Source organism: Papio anubis, chromosome 14 (genome assembly GCF_008728515.1).
Source record: "Papio anubis isolate 15944 chromosome 14, Panubis1.0, whole genome shotgun sequence".
Classification (NCBI taxonomy): Eukaryota; Metazoa; Chordata; class Mammalia; order Primates; family Cercopithecidae; genus Papio; species Papio anubis.
In genome coordinates, this window is record NC_044989.1 from 91542724 (window position 1) to 91563339 (window position 20616).

At 39.0% G+C, this 20616-nt stretch overlaps 1 protein-coding gene across 8 annotated transcripts in view; it reads left to right on the forward strand.

The window, feature by feature from the left end:
* ANAPC1 (anaphase promoting complex subunit 1) overlaps positions 1-20616 on the forward strand; it is a 118225-nt gene that overhangs the window by 65114 nt on the left and 32495 nt on the right. For 7 of the 8 annotated variants that reach the window (XM_021925199.2, XM_009184949.4, XM_017947860.3 and 4 more), the window contains 8 exons: positions 1821-2047; positions 4339-4457; positions 7640-7911; positions 14031-14265; positions 17018-17109; positions 19076-19210; positions 19384-19466; positions 20405-20483. In XM_021925199.2, coding sequence (XP_021780891.1) covers positions 1821-2047; positions 4339-4457; positions 7640-7911; positions 14031-14265; positions 17018-17109; positions 19076-19210; positions 19384-19466; positions 20405-20483 — 1242 coding nt within the window. The remainder of the gene's footprint in view (positions 1-1820; positions 2048-4338; positions 4458-7639; positions 7912-14030; positions 14266-17017; positions 17110-19075; positions 19211-19383; positions 19467-20404; positions 20484-20616) is intronic. The other variant, XM_003909124.5, reaches the window with a different exon arrangement.

The following is a 20616-nucleotide window of genomic DNA, read 5'->3' on the forward strand; positions in this document are numbered from 1 at the left end:
AGTAATTCTGTCTAAATACAGTTTGTTCAGTTATTTGAGGCTACATTTTATAACTAATCCCATCTAAATTTATTTTGTCACTATTTGAGACTATATTTTATAGCTAACTCACCAATTAGAATATAGTTTTTTAAAAATTAGATATTTTATAGGAACCAAAATGAATTTTTAGGAACTAAAAGTGATTATTTGGTCATATCTACTTTTTTTTTTTTTTCAGGCTAACCTTGTTGTTTTCATATTAAATGTTGCAAAACTTTAACATTTCAACTCGGAGTTAATCTTTTGTTAAAAGAGTATAATACTGTTTTTCAGGGAATATGATATGATTCCATGCAGTTCACATCTGTGTTGCAGTTAGGTTTAATTATTTGGACTGGGAAGCGCCATATTAAAGCACATGCTGGGCTTATGAGAACATGATGACAGTCAAGGAATTTACCCTCTTACTTGTTTTGCTGCAGTTCAGTACTTTTCCTTCTAAGAAATTTTTATTGGAAACACATTTTGAAAAAATAGTGAAAACTGGCTTGGTGAGGTGGCTCGTGCCTGTGATCTCAGCACTTTGGGGTGGCCAAGGTGGAGGACTGCTTGAGCCCAGGAGTTTGAGACCAGCCTAGGCAACATAATGAGACCTTATCTCTACTTAAACAATTTTTAAAAAAAGTTTAGCCAGGTGTGGTGGTATGTGCATATAGTCCTAGCTGTTTGGGAGGCTGAGATGGGTGGATCTCCTTGAGGTCGGGAGTTCAAGACCAGCCTGGTCAACAGGGCAAGACTCTGTCTCTACAAAAAACAAAAAAAATTAATCTGGATGGGTGGTACACATACGTAGTCCCAGCTACTTGGGAGGCTAAGGGGGAAAGATCGCTTGGGCCCAAGAGGTGGAGGTTGCAGGGAGCCATGATCCCACCACTGCACTTCCGGCCTGAGTGACAGAGTAAGACCCTGTCTCAAAAAAAAAAAAAAAAAGAAAAAATAATGAAATCCAACCATGATCCTATCTATTTAAAGTGTAAAGTAAGAAAGTATTTTATTGTGTGACTTCCCCCAACCCTTGGTGTATATCCTTTCAGGCTTTTTTCCTTCTCCTTCTATTAATGAACAGACAGTATTTAAATTAGCATTATTAGCAGTGACTAGTATTCATACTCTACTTGCAATAATTTGTTTCTTTTTTAAAATGATCAGGATGTAGTTTTTTTTATAGTTTATTCAGAATATTTCTCTGCTTGTGTCCAGCCTCTTGACTGTTGTCCTAAATTTAAATTTCCCCCCTTATTTCACGTAGCAAATATTTCTAAGTAGGGAATATAGTACTTTTGTTTGTTTGTTTTGTTTTGATTTTTGTTTGTTTGTTTGAGACAGAGTCTCACTCTGTCACCCAGGCTGGAGTACAGTGGCGTGATCTCGGTTCACTGCAACCTCTGCCTCCTGTGTTCAAGTGATTCTTCAACCTCAGCTTCCCCAGTAACTGGGACTACAGGAGTGCGCCACTGCATCTGGCAAGCTAATTTTTGTATTTTCAGTAGAGACCAGGTTTCACTGTGTTGGCCAGGCTGCTCTGGAACTCCTGACCTCAGGTGATCCGCCCGCCTCGGCCTCCCAAAGTGCTGGGATTACAGGCGTGAGCCAGCAATATAGTACTTTTTAAAAAGATTTGTAGAGTCGAGTCCTGGTATACATTGCGGCCCCAACCCATCCCTGCTTTGGAAAATGTATTTTCTCTGTGCTTACTGTAGTCATGGAACATCAGCCTATATATTTTCGTGTTCAGTAAGTGCATGTTGACTGCTTTTTAAATTATTATTACAATAAAGTCTGTTACTCAGGTGCTCTCATCAGATGTTCCTTCAGGAACAGAAACTGAGGAGGAAGATGACGGGATGAATGACATGAATCACGAGGTCATGTCATTAATATGGAGTGAAGATTTAAGGGTACAGGATGTGCGAAGGCTTCTTCAGAGTGCGCATCCTGTCCGCGTCAACGTAGTGCAGTACCCGGAGCTCAGCGACCACGAGTTCATTGAAGAAAAGGAAAACAGGTGAAAGAAAACACTGTACACTATCTCTTGTCATGTTTTATTGTTACATTTGGGTCTTGTTTATATTTGTTTTTCCTTCAAGTTTTTAGCATTTAAAACCCTAAAGAGATTTAAAAGATACTTTCAAGTTAAAATGTGCCCTCTGTTTTAAGCTTTCATCCAACTTCAACAAACCACGTGTGTTAGCAAAATATCTTTGGCTTTTGAGGACATAATGGTTGTATTTCAGATCTTCCTCCTCTTGAAATACGTATAACAATTTACTCTTTAGAAAAGGTGAATGTAAAACCATTTTGCCTGGTAGTTCCCTTAAGAATTTACAAACAAAGAAAACACTGGCCTTGTTTTTCTGTGTCTTGATCAGGATAGATTTTGAGGTTAGTGGGGTTTTTAGTGTAGTTTAAACTTACATCAGTATTTTTTTTTTTTGATATGATAGGTAATACTCCAAATAAATAGATAAGGCAAACTAGATAAGCCTTTCTTCTGCTACTCCCCTGCACAGGATACATGCTTTGATACATTTTAAGACTCAGTGGTAAACGACATCACATGCCTGTGACATTCCAGAGCTATTCTCTTGGGACACTTCTATTTTAAAATTCTCTCCTGTTCTTTTATCTGCTTGTGTCTATTGTCTGTCATTCATCTGCCACTGTTTTCTAGTTCTCCTTACTTTTTTTATGGTACTGCTTTGAGAGGAAGGGTCACCCACATTCAGCCACAGGCTGCTGAAGATCTGAATTAGTTGTGATTTCCCTATCAACTGTTTCTTCCCCACAAGTCCCCAGTTATTAGTCGCCTGTGAATAAGGAGATGGAGTGACTTAAGAGCTAGGATTTATGAGCATGACCTCTAGAGCCAGGCATGGCCATGCTGTGCTGGGTGACTTTGGTTAAATTACTTTACCTCTTGTTGCCTCAGTTGCCTCATCTGTAAAAATAGGCATTCCTCATGGGATGGTGCTATGTATCAAGTGAATTATTTTTACATAGCACTTAGAATACTGCCCAGTACATAGTAGAGCTCAGTGCAGTCAGCCATTAGTAGTAGTAGAGTGCATTGATTCTAAGATGCAAATTTTTTCACTTTTTAATATCTCTGAAATCAGATGTGTATTTCAGTGAATAGGTGTAATACTTTAATTGGCAGTGCTTTTTCTTTCTTAGTATCTCATGAAATAATGATACATCTTATCAGTGGCATCTTATATTCAGGGGATATAATATTGTTCTCATTATAATTGTGTTACTTCTGCAAAGTTGAAGTGAATTATGTATACGATTTCCCCAAAAAAAATTCTATGGGCTGCAGCAGCCTCTTGACTTTGAATTTTCCTGATCCCAAATTAATGTGGCGGTTGTGTTCCCAGAGAATCTTTAAGACAGAAAAATTTTTCTTTCCAGTTAGCTAGAAAAGCAGTTATGTGTGTCCGGTTAAGGAGGGAGTATGCTTATGAATAGCTTTGTCTGCAGAGAAGATGTTCGTCACTTGTTAGCCTCTAAAGGGATGTTTCTGTGTCTTCAGATATAACTTGTGTAAGCATTTCTTAGTTATAAATGCCCTACTTCCAAAATTTCTGTTAGTTTTTTTTAAGTAGCTATATGGAATGTTAAGCTGTTTTAACATAGGAACAAGTTGAAGAGTGGTACATTAATTTCACAGTAGAGCCCACAGAAACCATTTTAACCTTGAACATACCGGATATATAATGGTATTAGTCCTATAAATCTAGTCATCATGTAAGTGAAACCAATCTGTATTTCCTGTGGAGACACCATGAAATCCATTCACCTCTAATATAGGGACCTTGTTTCTTTTCTTGTGTACAGGCCACAGAAATGGCACTTCTGAGGCTGTATTGGCAAAAAGGGATGGGAGGAGGATCCCACATGTACTGAGGACAGCTAGACTGAAATTAACACAGTGATAAAAACCCCAAAAGTACTATATTTTCCTTTGAGAAGGTTAGCATCCGTCGGAGTGGAATTTTAAATTTCTTTTTTTTGAATGCCTAGAGACAGTTGGCTTGGTTTATAGGCCAGGTGGTTTTCATTCAATGTAAATATGAAACAAAACAAAGGAAATATGTCTGTCCCTAAGAGTGTAACAGGAACAAGAATATTAAAATGAAAATAATCATGTTTGGGTGGTTCACTCACATCTTTGTATTAATTTACTTTGAGACAACTTCATCTTACATAGAATACCTTTTGAAATATTTACAGATGATATTTCAATTGTGCTTTGCTTTAAAAATTTTCACATGTTGGTTTTTACTTTAATTACAGATTGCTCCAATTGTGTCAGCGAACTATGGCTCTTCCTGTAGGACGAGGAATGTTTACCTTGTTTTCGTACCATCCTGTTCCCACAGAGCCATTGCCTATTCCTAAATTGAATCTGACTGGTATGTTAAATTCTGGACTCAATGAGAAAGGAAAATGATTAAGTACATGCATTAAGTGTAGTTCTTTAAATTAGTTAAGATGAAAGAAATGCTTCCTGTATCCCCAGTGATTTTAAATATTCCTAATAGCTGCTATAGTGGTTATCAAAGCTCAAATACCACGTCAAACTAAACCTCGAGAGAAGCAGATTATAGCTCATTACTCATTTTTGCTTTTTAATGAGGTGATTTCAAGATATAAAAAGTCACTTGGAGAAGTTCAGAAAGATGATAATGACGAGTATTAAATTTTGAATAATCTTAAGTATAATATATAAAAATATTTAGTCTTAAAATGTCTTATGTCATAGTTTGAACAGATGATCATTGTATAAATCAGGGAATGTACTAAACAAAAAGAGAAAAAAATGGTTACTTACAGTATTCCCACTCTTCTGCGTCACTCCTTTTAACATTTTAGTATATATGTTTCCCAAGTTTATTTCCACATATTTATAATTTTATATTTGTTTAATTATCAGAAAATTTAAATCTATTTTAGTTATTTTTCTTAAAATTTACAGTGAACATCCTTTTATATTTAGCAAATGTATGTGTTTATAATTATGTGTATGTATTGTATACATACACGTGTTTTTAATTGATACATTCATTTTTATTTGCTTCCGAGTATTTCATTCAGTGGATATACCATAGTTTACAGAAGCAGCCTGGTATTGTTGAAAATTACAGTTTTTTGATATTATAAACATTGTTGGGGCATATTTGTCCTATGTACTTAGACGCAATGCTTAGAAGTAGAACTCTTAGGACACCAAGATGAATGGTTTTAAGGAACATGTCAAATTGCTTTTCTGGTTGGCATGAGTTTTTATTTCTGCCATATATAACTGTAGTTATAGTCTTGATTACAGTGAGTTTTATAGTGCATGTCCACCTAATGCTGATTTGAATGTGTTCTGAAGGTGACAATTGCATAGTTGAAATTACCATTGAAACTCTATTATAGTATATATGGTTTTGTGAAATCTGTACAAAATGTATGTATAATGTATGTAGTAGTGTATAATATATATAGTAGTATATAAAGTATAATGTAATATATAATAGTATATAATATATGTGAACATAATCGTACAGTATTTTAAATTGCATACTTTAAAAAAATCCAGAGTTCCACTCAGGTTTGTGAAAAGCTTGTGCTTTGAGCAGCATGCAGGAAATGAGACTGACTAAGTGAAGAACACATTCCCATCTCCATATCATGCTTATTCTGAGCCCTAATCTCATTAAGGAACATAGTGAGCAGAGTTGCTTTTAATATTTAAATTGTCTCAGAGGTAACGCACCTGTGGCAAAATCGTAACAGTTATTGATTCTTGATGGAAGACATGGTATATAGATGTTCATTTTAGTAGTCTTTCCAACTGTCTTATATGAAAAATTTCATATAATAAATGTGAGTTAAAAAGAAAATCTCATGCAAAATTGGCAGATGTTAAAATGTATTCAATCTGGGTGATTTAGTACTCAAGTGATACTTGGGTGGGTTCTAAAAAATATATACATGCATCTTTTTTTCTGAATACATTTAATTGAATTTGCATGATTTAAAATGTGCTTATGACATTAATCCAATGTTTTATTCTTTTAGTCATTCTGGTAGGCCAAAAAGAAAGGTTACCTGTTAATTTAGGAAAAAATATTTTCTTAAATAGTTGCTTAACCCACACTAATGTGACCTGTTGTACTTTTGTATGTTGTCATTCTCACTGAAGGAAATTTACCTCACCCTTTGCATTTTATTTTCTCTCGTGTGTGAGTGTTATGTCTTATGCATATGATGAATGAAAGTTTTAGAAAGGTTATTCAGTTTTTCCATATTGATATGTCTGCCTTTTTTGAGAAAGTGCAAGTGTAACTTACGAACTTATCACTCATTGTGGTGCTGTCTAACACTAGCAGTTGAGTTAGCTTTTAGGTACAAAAAGCGTTTAGTAAAGACAAATTAGTCTTACTTTGTGCTTTATGTGTATATGTATACATGCTACAAATAAGACACTGTACATCTACTTAAAATTTATTTTACATAACATCTTAGAACTCTTTTAAAATGGTATTTTCAAAGCTCCAGTGAACTGGATAACTTTATGCAGTAGTTAAAATATTTATGTTAATTATTTTATCTGTGACTTAAGACAATATTCAAAATATATATAAAAAGATTCAATATTTGCTGTATATAATGTAGATCAAAAAGAAAAGAATCAAGAAAAAATTCATAGAGAACATATAGCATTGTGAACATATAATTTACATTGCTTTTAAATAAATGGACCGTAAAAGTAAATCTAGTGAATGCCCTTTTGAAGTTCACTGGGTGACTCAAGTCTATAAAAGGATGCTTTTTACAAAGCTATCTCTAAACATTTTAAACAATAGCATATAATTAGATGTCTGTATCTGTATGTATATAGAGAGAGAGAGAAAAAGGGGGGGCATATATAGGTAAGAGCTGTAGCAGATTTATTTAGGTTCTTTTTTTTTTTTTTTTTTTTTTTTTTGAGATGCAGTTGTCTGTTGCCCAGGTGGGAGTGCAGTGGCATGATCTTGGCTCACTGCAACCTCCACCTCCAAGGTTCAAGTGATTCTCGTGCCTCAGCCTCCCAAGTAGCTGGGACTACAGGCGCGCACCACCAGGCCTGGCTTTTGTCTCTTCTTAAGATGTCATTTTTCCTTAATGTCCATGGAAAAATATGGGATAGAACATTCGAAATTAACACCAATGTCATCAGATGTTGGGATTTATAACTTGCATAGTTTAGCAGTGATGTTAGTCTTCATTTTGGTTTCTAAGCTCTCTACTGTTTGAAAGAAAGATTTCAAAGCAGTGATTATCCCAATCGGCTCTGTATAATGTTAAATTGGTATCAGTTATCTCATTATATAGCCTCATACATTTTAACAAAAAGGACCATGAACTATTTAGACAGTGAAGGTTTTTCCAGTTTGCATTAAGTTTGACTCACATGTACAAAAGTTGTAAGTGGTCATAGAGACCTAACATTCCAGGCATTGATGGTTTTGAATGTAGAAAATGTAAGTAATCTTGGTCTCAAAGATCTAGTCTTGGTTTTGTGAATTTTTGTTCTCTCAATGTTAAATTTTGTTTGGCTGGATAGGGCGTGCCCCTCCTCGGAACACAACAGTCGACCTTAATAGTGGAAACATCGATGTGCCTCCCAACATGACAAGCTGGGCCAGCTTTCATAATGGCGTGGCTGCTGGCCTGAAGATAGCTCCTGCCTCCCAGATCGACTCAGCTTGGATCGTTTACAATAAGCCCAAGCATGCGGAGTTAGCCAATGAGTATGCTGGCTTCCTCATGGCTCTGGGGCTGAATGGACACCTCACCAAGCTGGCGACTCTCAATATCCATGACTACTTGACCAAGGTGAGAGCCTGTGCTCCCAGTGCCTGGCTAGCAGTAGCTCCTAATTGCTCTGTTTGCTCTTCTTTCTTCATTCTTGTATTTCTAAGTCCATTTGTCTCACAGTACACGGAATAATCTTTCTAAAGCGTAAATCAGAGCATGTCACTTCCTTGGTCAAAGCCATTTAATTAATGATCTCCCATTGCTTTTTTTTTGTTTTGAGTAAGGCGGAGTAGAATTTAATGAGTGACAGAAAAGCTCTCAACAGCGAGAGGGGACCCAAAGGTGGGTTGCCGGCCACAAGGCTGAATCTAGGGGTTCTTATAGGCGTGAAATGAGCGTGCATGCTGATTGGTCTGTGGGTATGCTTGAGAAAGCACCATTGAGAAATAGGCACGATAGTGTAGAGGACCAACTGGGGAAGGACAGGTATATGTAAAGTAGGTGAAGGATAAGGACCAATCAGGAGAGAGCGTGCCAAACGGGAATGAGAGCCCTCTAGTCCATGGATTTATCCAGAACTTGTAGCTTGGTTTTCTGGCTTTCGACTGTCTTTGGCTTGAAAGTTGAGTTTCACCTGAGAACTTACCTACCTCCTATCGCTATCAATCCCCGCCCTGAAGAAGTACATCTAACTGCCTTTAGGATAGGCGTGATGACTGTTCTAACTGCTTCATGCTGACAGAGGATGTTGTTTTGGGAAGCAGCAGTCAGGTCTCTCTTACAGGCCTATCTAAGGGTCCCTGGTAAAAGGGAGCCATCAGCCGAGGTTCCATTTGCATGACCATTTGGAGTTTGATGGCCTCTAGGCGAGAAAAAACACATTTTACAAGGAGGTTAAGTACACATGAACCACATGTGAGTATTACAATGAGAACACAAAGAGGAACTAAAAGGGGGAAAATCCATGCCCGTATATTAGGGAAACCTAGAAAGGACAGAAAGAAAACCTCTGAAAATGGAGTGTTCTATTCCAGGATTTTGCAAAATAGGATTGTCATGGGCATGTCCCCCTAGATCATTAGATATGTTATAATTAGGCATTGCAATGCCTTTAATTAGATTTCTGACCATAGGCTGCAGAATCCAGTAATGCCCGATAATCTCCTTAGTTAGCTGAGGGTCTTGGGGAGAGGGGAAGGAGAAAGTGGGTCCAATTCTCTTCTTGCCCAGTGTCCTGGTCCCTTCTGGCAAGACCAGGCCTAGGTTCTTCACTGAAGTCTGAGGGAGTTGAGCCTTGGACTTTGAAACTTTATGTCCTCCGTCAGTTAGAAATTTAAGAAGAGCCTTACTGCCTTTCTGAGAAATTTCCTCAGTTGGGGCACAGAGGAGAGTGTCATCTACATATTAAGACTTTAACTTGAGTTTGAAAGAACTCAGAGAGATCTTTTGACAATGCCTGCCCAAACAGGTGGGGGCTGTCTTGGAATCCCTGTGGTAACACCACCCAGGTTAGCTGGGTAGTCTGGTTGGAGGGATCCCTGAATGCAAACAAGTTTTGGGAGTTGGGGTATAACAGTATGCAGAAAAAAGCGTCTTTTAATTCCAAGAATGCAAACCATTTAGTTTCCTCTGGTATCTAATAAACAAAGTATAGGGATTGGGAACCACTGGGTAAATTGGTTCATTACACCAGTTACTCATTAAGGAGGTAGAGATCCTGGACCAGTCTCCATTCCCTGTTGGGTTTCTGTACTCCCGATATTGGGGTATTACAAGGACTGTTGCAGGGTTTAACAAGGCCCTGCATCCTTAGGTTATTAATGATGGCTTCTAGCCCTTTCCTAGCTCCTGTTTTTAGGGGCTGTTATCTTTGATTAGGGAAGGAGATGGGATCCCTGAGATGGATTTGGACCAGTGAGACTGTTGTAGCTCAGCCAGTTTTTCCTGAATTGCCCAAACCTCTGGATTAATATCAGTCTCCACCAGAAGGAGGCAAAGAGTCTGTCCTGGAGCCATAAGGATGGTGGTTCCCTTGTGAGCTAAAATATCCCTACCTCAGAGGAGTTGGGCTTTCAGGTATGATTAAAAAGCCATAGGTAAACAAAAGATCTCCCTAGGTACAGCTAAGGGGTTGAGAAAAATATCTGGTCAGAAGCTTTCCTGAGACACCCCTCACAGTTGTGCTAAGGGAGGAGGGGAAGCCCGGTTTGGAGAGGAGGACAGGAATGGCTGCTCTGGTATTGAGGAGGAAGTCCATCCTCTGAGTTCCTTTGACCTCCAGAATCACCCGGGACTGGTGGATGATAATACAGCCTGAGCTGTCAGAGCTGGGGAGGAGAGCCCTGGGACCCAGCAGTCCTGTTGGACCATTTGAGAAGCCGGCTCTGAACCTGGAGACGTACGTCTCTGGAGGCAGTTCATCTTCCAGTGGTCTCCCTTACAGATTGGACAGGGCCGTGGGGGCTGCTTCTGATACCAAGGGCAGTCTCTCTTTTAGTACCCCCACATTGATAACAGCTGGTCATAGAAGGAGAAGCTCCCTGGGGATCCAGAGGTTTATATGCCTGTATGGCAGCTAGTAGTGCCTCTGCCTTTTTTTCGTTCCTTTTCTTCCTTTTTCTTGGGCTTCCTCATGGTCCTGATTATAAAAGACCAGGGTGGTGACTTTCAGGAGATTCTCTAGGGTACTATCTGCTCCAATAGCTAAGTTTTTGCAGCATTCTTCTAATATCTGGGGCTGCTTGGGTTATAAAGTTGTCTTTCAAAATTAACTGTCCTTTTATAGAGTCAGGAGAGAGATGTGTGTTTAATTAAAGGCTGTCTCAGTTTTTCCAGGAAAACAGAAGGGTTCTCTTCAGACCCTTGGTTTATGGTTGATAACTTAATGTAATTGAGAGACTTGGCCCTAGTTCTCAGACCTTCCACTATGCATGCCTGAAAATGTTTTCTCTGCCACTTTCCTAGAGCAGTGTCTGAGTCCCATTGAGGATCTTTGGTGGGTGCAGCCTGTTTGACTGTCAGAAAGGGCTCCCTGATTTCTTCCCCTTTTTGGTAGGTGCCGTAATAAGATGCAAACATTTTATCTCCAAATGTCTCAGCGACCTGTAAAGCCGTCTGCTTCTCTGAAGCTCTAAAAGTCTGGTTGAGAAGTAACATGATAGCCTTCCATGAAAGCTCAAACACTTGAGTAAGGTTCTGAAAGGCTTCAATATACCTATGAAGGTCGACAAAATTTTCCTAGATTTCCTTTTATCTGCCTCAAATCTTGTGAAGAAAAGGGGACTTGTGCTTTGATAGGACCATATTCACTAGGCATTTCCTGTAAAGGAAGAAGTGATGCTGGAGCATATCCAGATAGAACTCTTCTAACAGGATGAGGGTCAAAAGGGGGCCTGGATAAGGGGGACAAGATGATCCAAGAGGAGCTGGGACCTGGGCTGGTGCAGGGGCCTCTGCCTCCTTTTCTAAGGAGGCAGACTGTTGGATTAAGTCTGCCTTGCTGGAGATCACTGCTATAAGTGCAGGGTCTGTTCTACATTGCTGACAGGGCTTGGGGTTATCCCACAGGGCAAAAAAGGCCTATACATATGGAATTTTTGACCATTTTCATTCTCTGCGGTAGAAGAGATCTAGCTATTGGATAGTATTATAATTAATGTTTTCCCCAACTGACTAGGTCTCCCCATCTTCCAACTTCTAGCTGGGCCAAGCCTTACTACTGATAAATGCCAGACATTTTTTCTTTAGAGTCTGAGGATCGAAGGAGTCCCAGTGTCTCAAGATGCACTTGAGAGGAGTGCAGGCTACCCATTTAGAAAGAGAGAGGGGAGAAAAACGCATCCTTAGTCTTTCCCTCTGCCGTCCTGGAGTCCAAGGCATCTCTCAGGCTTGCCTTGGTCGTGGATGTGCACGCAACCGCCATTCATGACCAGGGGAGGATCAAGCCAGCAGGAACCGTCCCGTTCGCTTGCACTCAGCCTTGACCCTCCTTGTTGACTGCCTTTGATTTCTCTGTCTGAATTCTATATAAGCTTGAGACTAAGATGAATCCAGGGGGTTCCTGCATATTATTTGTCTATAATGTTCATTTGGCTGGCAGTTTATTTAGCTTCATCAGGCATAACCCAGCATCCTGCCATGAAAAGAAGCAATTTATCAAAGAGACACATAACTAAGTAACATTTCTCAGAAAAGCAGTAGGGAAAACATGATAGGAAAGATTGGAAGTCTTTGTCCGACACCGGAACAGGCTGTCGGGGACTGGGGGCCAGTCTAGGGTCCTTCGGATAACACCAAGGTACCCTTGGCCAGATACCTTTAGTTGCCCCAGGACCTTATTCTGATCCCATACAATGGCTGAACTTCTGTGAAGGGAAACTGGTTTAAAACAAGGCCAACATTCCCAACACCAGAGGAGAAAGAGGGATCAACCATTGCTCTTAATATACATTCTAGGAGCTGGTGTGATCCTATACACTTCTGCAGCCCTAGTTGGTACCACTGTTCTTTTTTTTTTTTTGAGACGGAGTCTTGCTCTGTCACCTAGGCTAGAGTGCAGTGGTGTGATCTCGTCTCACTGCAACCTCCGCCTCCGCCTCCGCCGTTCAAGCGATTCTCCTTCCTCAGCCTCCTAAGTAGCTGGGGTTACAGCTGCGCACTACCACACCTGGGTAATTTTTGTATTTTTGATGGAATCGGGGTTTCACCATGTTGGCCAGGCTGGTCTTGAACTCCTGACCTCAGGTGATCTGCCTGCCTCGGCCTTCCAAAGTGCTGGGATTATAGGAGTAAGCCTCTGCACCTAGCCCCACTCTTCTTCTTGCTCCCCCACTCTCTAACCGTACAGATTGGATATTTTAGCTCCCTGGCAAACTAAACTCTTTCACTTCACAGCCTTATTTTTTTTTAAGGAATCTTTATTTATATAAATATATAAAATTCACATACCATACAATTCACCATTTAAAGTGTATAGTACAGTGGTTTTTAGTATATTCACAGAGTTGTGCATCCATCACCGCTGTTAATCTTAGAACATTTTCGTCACCCCATAAAGGAACCTTGTACCCACTAGCATTCCTCTTGTACCCACTCCCCATTCCTCCACCCTACCCCCACCTTCACTTCAGCTCCTGCCAACCATTTATCTTCCGTCTCTATGGGTTTGCCTTTTCCGGACCTTTCGTATAAATGGAGTCATACAAAATGTGGTCTTTTGGGATGGGCTTCTTTCACTTAGCCTGATAATTTCAGGGTTCATCCGTGCTGTACCATGTATCAGCAATTCATTCCTCTTTATTGATGAATAAATGTTTTATTTCATGAATGTACATTTTATTCATAAGTTGATGGATATTTGGGTTATTTGTACTTTTTAGCTATTACGAATAATACTGCTATGAACATTTGTATACATGTTGTTGTGCGGATGTATGTTTTCATTACTCTTGGGTACATACTTAGGAGTGGAATTGCTGGGTTATATGGTAACTCTGTTTAACTTTTTGAGGAACTGTAAACTGTTTTGCATAATGACTGCACCATTTTACAACCCCATCAGCTATACATGAGAGTTCCAGTCTCTCCATATTTTTGCCAACACTTGTGTTGAGTCCAGCCTCATTCTTTTGCATGTGTCTTTCCACTTGTCCCAGCACTGTTTTTTGAAGACTGCCCTTTACCTATTGAATTGTCTTGGCACCCTTGTGGTCAGTTAATGTCAATGCGAGGGTTTATTTCTGAGTTACCTCAGAACCATTTACATGCTGTTTTATCACCTGAAACAGTCTTCCTCACCTTCTAAACTTGAGTGTCCCCTTTCCTGCTACTGTTCCTGGCTAATTTGTTTTCATCCTTCAGGTCCTAATATAAATTTCTTTGTATAATCTTTAGAGATTTCATCCCTAATAATCCTCTAGTCCTTCCCAATCTAAATTAAGCTCTTTTAAAATACTCTTTCATAATACTTTGTACTTTCGTATTGTACTACTTTTTAATAATATATTTGTTTATATTTTTAAATTTAACACTTTTTTTCCTATTAAGACATTGGGTCCATGAGAGCAAGGACCATGTTTGTTTAGTTTACCACTATATTCTCGGTGCCTCTCATTGTGCCTGTCAACATAAAAGTACTTCTTGAAAGTGGCAGGCAGTATTTTATTTTAAACTACATATTTGTTTTGTTTCTATCTTAGGGCCATGAAATGACAAGCATTGGACTGCTGCTTGGTGTTTCTGCTGCAAAACTAGGCACCATGGATATGTCTATTACTCGGCTTCTTAGCATTCACATTCCCGCTCTCTTACCCCCAACGTCCACAGAGCTGGATGTTCCTCACAATGTCCAAGTGGCTGCAGTGGTTGGCATTGGCCTTGTGTATCAAGGGACAGCTCACAGACATACTGCAGAGGTCCTGTTGGCTGAGATAGGTATGGAATTAATAGTGCTGAATCTTCATAGGCATGCACTTTCCACTCCACATAAATCCAAGTAAAAATGATAGTAAAATTATAAAAAGTAAGGAAAGACAATAGTAGCTTTTGTGAGCAAAGAATGATCTAGTACTAATTAAAAAAAAAAATCTCTAATGTTATCCAAGGCTAATGTAACTGCAGGTGATTAACCTCCATATTTATTTGCTAGCTTATTACTGAATTCCAGTGGTCACATTTAATGAGGTACCTGTGGTTTTAATCACATATGAGTATGCTGTTTATCCTGCTATGTCTTTACCAGCAATGTCTAGCAGTGGCCTGCACTTGAAACTCAAAGAGTAGATTGTTTTGGTCCCTGAGAGACACTAAACTATACACATCACAGTGTTTACTGTGTTGGATACAGCACTTCCAATAGAAGTCAAGTAATTGACTCCTGCTTTCCTCCTTTACATGCTGGTGGGTATGTTGGTGATGAACCTGGAAATGGTAAGGTCCACACACTCACTTTAGTGAAGTGTCTCTGTTTCTTACTGGGTCCAAACTTTTTGGAAATCTGTATTATGTGTTGTCTTTTTCTGCCTAATGGAAGTGTTATTGGCATTAATATGCTCAACAATTTAGTTACATATTTGTATGTCCTATTCAAGATCTTTTCTATATGCATTTCTGAATATATTGTTAAAGATGTATTATTTAGTATAATGGTATCAGATAGCTATTGCCACAGTGATGCTTCATACATACAGGCATAACATTGGCCCAGGCAGCTCTGCTTTAGGCTATAGCTGTGTAGCTGGCTGCTCTGCTGCTGTTCTGCCTCACCTGCCTTATTCTGGGACCCAGGCTGGAGGGTGTGTTTCTCTCGTGGTGTTGACAGAAACCTAAGAGAGAACCAGTGAAGACCGGGACCCATAACTTAGTCTATTGTAATGATAGATGAAATTATTCCCAAAGTTGAAATGTTTCTGCTATCAAAATACATAGTAGCATAAGTTAGAGATCTGAAAAACACTTATTCAGAAAATATTCAACACTGGTTGTTAAAGCATGTTCGTCTGGAAAGTAGTTTACCATTCTTTGGCTACATCATGATTATGATGATGATGTCTAATGATGTCACTGCACAGTCTCACAGCTGTGGCATACTTCTTTCATACTGTATATAGAAGATTTCATCTTTAATTCATATGTATGTGCCTTTTTATAGGATTACTCTCAGAATGTACATTAAAAATTCTGTTTGTATAGATCATTGTTATAAGTGGTTTTTAAAACAAATTTTGTATAATACTCATTGAGTTGATGGTCTGTAAAATGCTTTTTTTTGTTAACTTTTAGAACTTTTTAGATTGTTTTAATAATCCTTTGTTGTTATGTATAAACATTACACTGATTACCTTTGTGTGATTTTTTTTTCTTTAATTTTTATTATTTATTTATTTATTTATTTATTTATTTTGAGACAGAGTCGTGCTCTGTCGCCCAGGCTGGAGTGCAGTGGCGCGATCTCGGCTCACTGCAGCCTCTGCCTCCAGGGTTCAAGCAATTCTCATGCCTCAGCCTACCAAGTAGCTGGGATTACATGTGTCTGCCAGCATGCCTGGCTGCTTTTGTAGTTTTAGTAGAGATGAGATTTCTCCATGTCGGCCAGACTTGTCTTGAACTCCTGACCTCAAGTAATCCTCCTGTCTTGGCCTCCCTAAGTGCTGGGATTATAGGCAAGGGCCACCACGCCCAGCCTTTTTTCTTTTTTTTTTAATTGCATTTTTTTCCTATCGGGATAAAATTTCAGGAGTGTGAAAATTTTTTTCAGAGGGAAGGGTTTTAATACATAGTACATTTTGTCATTTTCAACAAGGTAGCATTAGGGTTATAGGGTGCTTTTTAAAAGTATGAATTTTATATCCAGTCAGACTTCTGAGATCAATGCACAGAAATTCTGCCATAGTAGGGCTCATTATTATATAGACTCGAAATAAATGTTGAAACATAATATTCAACAACAATATAAGCAAGTGACCTCCTTATTCATTATCATCATTTGAACATGTTTCACCACATGTGATGAGTGAATTTGAAAGTAATGAAAGCAAAATGTAAGATATTTTGTTGTAGCTGTTGTTGCGATGTTGTCTCACTCTGTCGCCTAGACTGGAGTGCAGTGACCTGATTTCGGCTCACTGCAACCTCTGCCTCCCGGGTTCAAGTGATTCTCCTGCCTCAGCCTCCCGAGTAGCTGGGATTATAGGCACCTGCCACCCTGGCTAATTTTTGTATTTTTAGTAGAGACATGGTTTCACCATGTTGGCCAGGCTGATCTCGAACTCCTGACCTCAAGTGATCCACCTGCCTCGGCCTCCCAAAGTGCTGGGATTACAGGCATGAGCCAGCACACCCAGCCGAGATGTTTTTTAAAAAAATAAAACTTTTTTTTGAATACTCTTCCCTTTAAAAATGTTTTCTATTACTTGGTAATTTTTTTTGGTAAGACTCAAAGTTTCATAGTATTTGAATATCATTGCTTATAAAGACTTAAATTGGCAAATTAAAAACTATTTTGGGCCCTTTTTTTTTTTTAGGTAGGTAAACCTACATTTGTGGACACCATAGTGTCATAACTTTCTGAATGGAGTTATATTCCATTCGTATCGCCAGTGCAACTTGCTAGAAAGTTAATTCTAAGATTTTTATGAGTTGCGATTTTGAGAGGCTAGTTTGAACTGTGTCGCTTTTCTTTTTACAGGACGGCCTCCTGGTCCTGAAATGGAATACTGCACTGACAGAGAGTCATACTCCTTAGCTGCTGGCTTGGCCCTGGGCATGGTCTGCTTGGGGGTAAGCATAGTCTGTGCCTTCCCATGCTTCGGTTAGGACATCTACATGTTGAAACAAATAACCTTGACACCTAAACCTGAATACTGTCCCTTACTATGACTTAATCTGCTGCCCAGCTCTCTTGTCTTTTTGGATATTTTTCAAAGTACCAGATTTGCAAATGGAGAGAAACTGTGGTCAAGAGTGGGACTTTAAGATTTATTTTCCTCCAGCTTACAGTGTTCATGAACAAACTAAAGGGAATGAAGTTTTTTTTTCCCCAAGTGTTCAAGACATACAATGAATAAGTGACAGCCCACTATGATTGAAAACAGAAAACAGTGAAAACGTATATGATCGGGAGCCTTAAGAGTCTATAGTAGCTGCCTGAAACAAACCCTAACCCCCTTTTGCCAAGGGTTTTGTTCACTGTGTATCCCAGAATGTGTTCCCAGTAACATCTGCCTTGTGACAGAATGCAATATCAGATTGACCCGTCTTTAACTGCATCCAAGAGATGTGTACAGAATTACCAGAAACATTTCATTAAATGATTGTTTCACTTGAAATGTGGTTCCCCTTAGAAAACCACCAATACATTGTTATGGTCAAACTAAATGATATAAAGAAAGTTATAAGGCCGAGGCAGTCGGGTCACCTGAGATCGGAAGTTTGAGACCAACCTGACCAACATGGGGAAACCCCGTCTCTACTAAAAATACAAAATGAGCCAGGTGTGGTGACACATGCCTGTAATCCCAGCTACTCAAGAGGCTGAGGCAGGACAATCACTTGAACACAGGAGGCAGAGGTTGCGGTGAGCCGAGATCGCACCATTGCACTCCAGCCTGGGCAACAAGAGCGAGACTCCATCTCAAAAGAAAAAAAAAAGTTATAGTGGAAGGAATTTTTTCTCATGTGTGTTCTGAAAATCCACCTTGTGGTTGACCATCTGTTGGGGCCTTGAATTCACACTGGCACATGAGCTAAAGAGGCTGGTAGTATAATGGAAAAGAATTGGCTGGGTGTGGTGGCTCACACCTGTAATCCAGGCATTTTGGGAAGCCGAGGCGGGTGGATCACGAGGTCAGGAGTTCGAGACCATCCTGGCTAACACAGTGAAATCCTGTCTCTACTAAAAATATAAAAAAATTAGCCGGGCATGGTGGCGGGCACCTGTAGTTCCAGCTACTTGGGAGGCTGAGGCAGGAGAATGATGAGAATCCAGGAGGCGGAGCTTGCAGTGAGTCATGATCATGCCACTGCACTCCAGCCTGGGCGACAGAGTGAGACTCTCTCAAAAAAACAAGTAATCACACAGGAATTGCAGCTTGAATTCTGGTCCTAACTAGTGAGTCAAGTCATTTAACTACATTATTGTCTATTGCTTGATCAGCTTCATGGATTGTTGATGGCCATGTTTTATATGTAGCCCTGCAGCTTACTATAATAGCTGTATAACCTTGGGCTTAATCCCTCTGTGCTACACTTGCCTTATTTATAAAATGGGGTTTTAATAGTAGCTATTTAATATGGCTGTTCATTCATGTTAAACACACAGAATAGTACCTGACACAGAGCATACATTCAATAAATTACTATCATTATCATAGTTATTGTTGTTGGAAAAATTCTTACGTACAATAATGAAAGTATTCAGGTATTTACAGTTCAGGTTTCAATTATATAACTAATATTTTTCTTTATTGTTAAATGTAACTAACTCTAAAGCTCTTACATATTTTAAGACAGTACTTAAAGTTGAACATTCATGTATTAAAACTTTTGTGAGAATTATTAAACATTAATAACTCATGATTTATTAACTCATGATTAATGTTTGCTTTAAATTGGAAATAAAAAAACCCCAAACCTGAAATAACCTGCTTTGAGGTAAGTTAGTTCATTTTTATATTTGTTATGGGTATATGTTGTGGATCTTCCTCCATAAGATTTCTTTTGACTTGTCTGTTGTTGTCTTTTCCAGCATGGCAGCAATTTGATAGGTATGTCTGATCTCAACGTGCCTGAGCAGCTCTATCAGTACATGGTTGGAGGACATAGGCGCTTTCAAACAGGAATGCATAGGGAGAAACATAAATCGCCAAGTTATCAAATCAAAGTAAGTACACATCAAAGTAACAGATAAAAGTCTGGAAGCTAGGAAGTTAATTGGGAAATACTAGTGTTCATACTAACACTGGTAAATATGTTAATTTTAAGCATAGCTAGTATTCAGAGGAATTTTATAATAATTCAGAGCTCTTTTACATGCATAAACTCTTCTTTCAATAGGAGGGAGATACCATAAATGTGGATGTGACTTGTCCAGGTGCTACTCTAGCTTTGGCTATGATCTACTTGAAAACCAATAACAGGTATTTCTACCCACCCACCCTTCCTTCCGCCATGATAGTGTGATATCCTCTCTTACCTTGGTTGTAAAATTCAGTTATCTCGTGTGTTTATTTCTCCTGTACTGGATTAAGCTGATTTTCCTTCTTTCAAGTACTGTAAGTTTTTGGAGGAAAACTTGCAGTATTTGAAGTTATAAAGATTTTACCTAGAAATAATATATTTGGCTATTTTAATGGTATTTGACAATATAGTTTTCAATTTCTGTTCATTTCTGTTTTGTAGTTGATGTCAGTAACACCCAAACAATGCCCCTGTTTGTTTTCATCAGTTTAGCATATTGCTGTGAGGACTGGTTAAGTCAGAAGTACTTATCATTAGTCTGATCTTGGTTACCTGTAAAACAATGGTTTTTGCCTACTTCAGGAGCTTTTGAAATTACCAAACCATCTACCTTCCCAACTTGCTATATTAGTGCTGACGCTTGAAAGTAGACCTTTGGCATTTATGCTTACACTTTGCATAGAAGAGTAAGTTGAGTACAGGACATTATGCCATGTATTAAGTCTACTAATTAAAAAAAAGTTCTAAGATTCAAGGAACTTTTCAGTGTTCTACATTTCTCCCTTTAGAAAAAGTAAATGTGTGCAGAATTAACGAAGTGTTTAAAAATAGGTATTTATCATTTACTGTTTGGATGAATGTGCAGGGCAATGCTTCCTTGGCACTGGGGATATTTCATTGAGCAAAACTAAAAATATCTGCCCTCATGGAGCTTATGTTATAGTAAGACATACATGTACATCTATAATAACTATTACGTTAGAAGGTGTAAAGTATCGTGAAAAATGTGTAGAGCAGTAGTGGAGTGGGAAGAAATGTTTTGAAACAGATCTTGAGATTCTTGATTGTCTTGCTCTCTACTTGAGCAGTGTCCCTTACTGTTTTCCTCCACCACCAGATCTATTGCAGATTGGCTGCGAGCCCCTGACACCATGTATTTGTTGGACTTCGTGAAGCCAGAATTTCTCTTGCTTAGGGTATGCTTTGTCATTTTTCATTTGTGTTAACATGAGAAGTCTGTTTATGGTTCTTAAACTTAGCTTGTAAGCCAGGCACAGTGGCTTATGCCTGTAATCCCAGCACTTCAGAAGGTTGAGACAGGAGAATTGC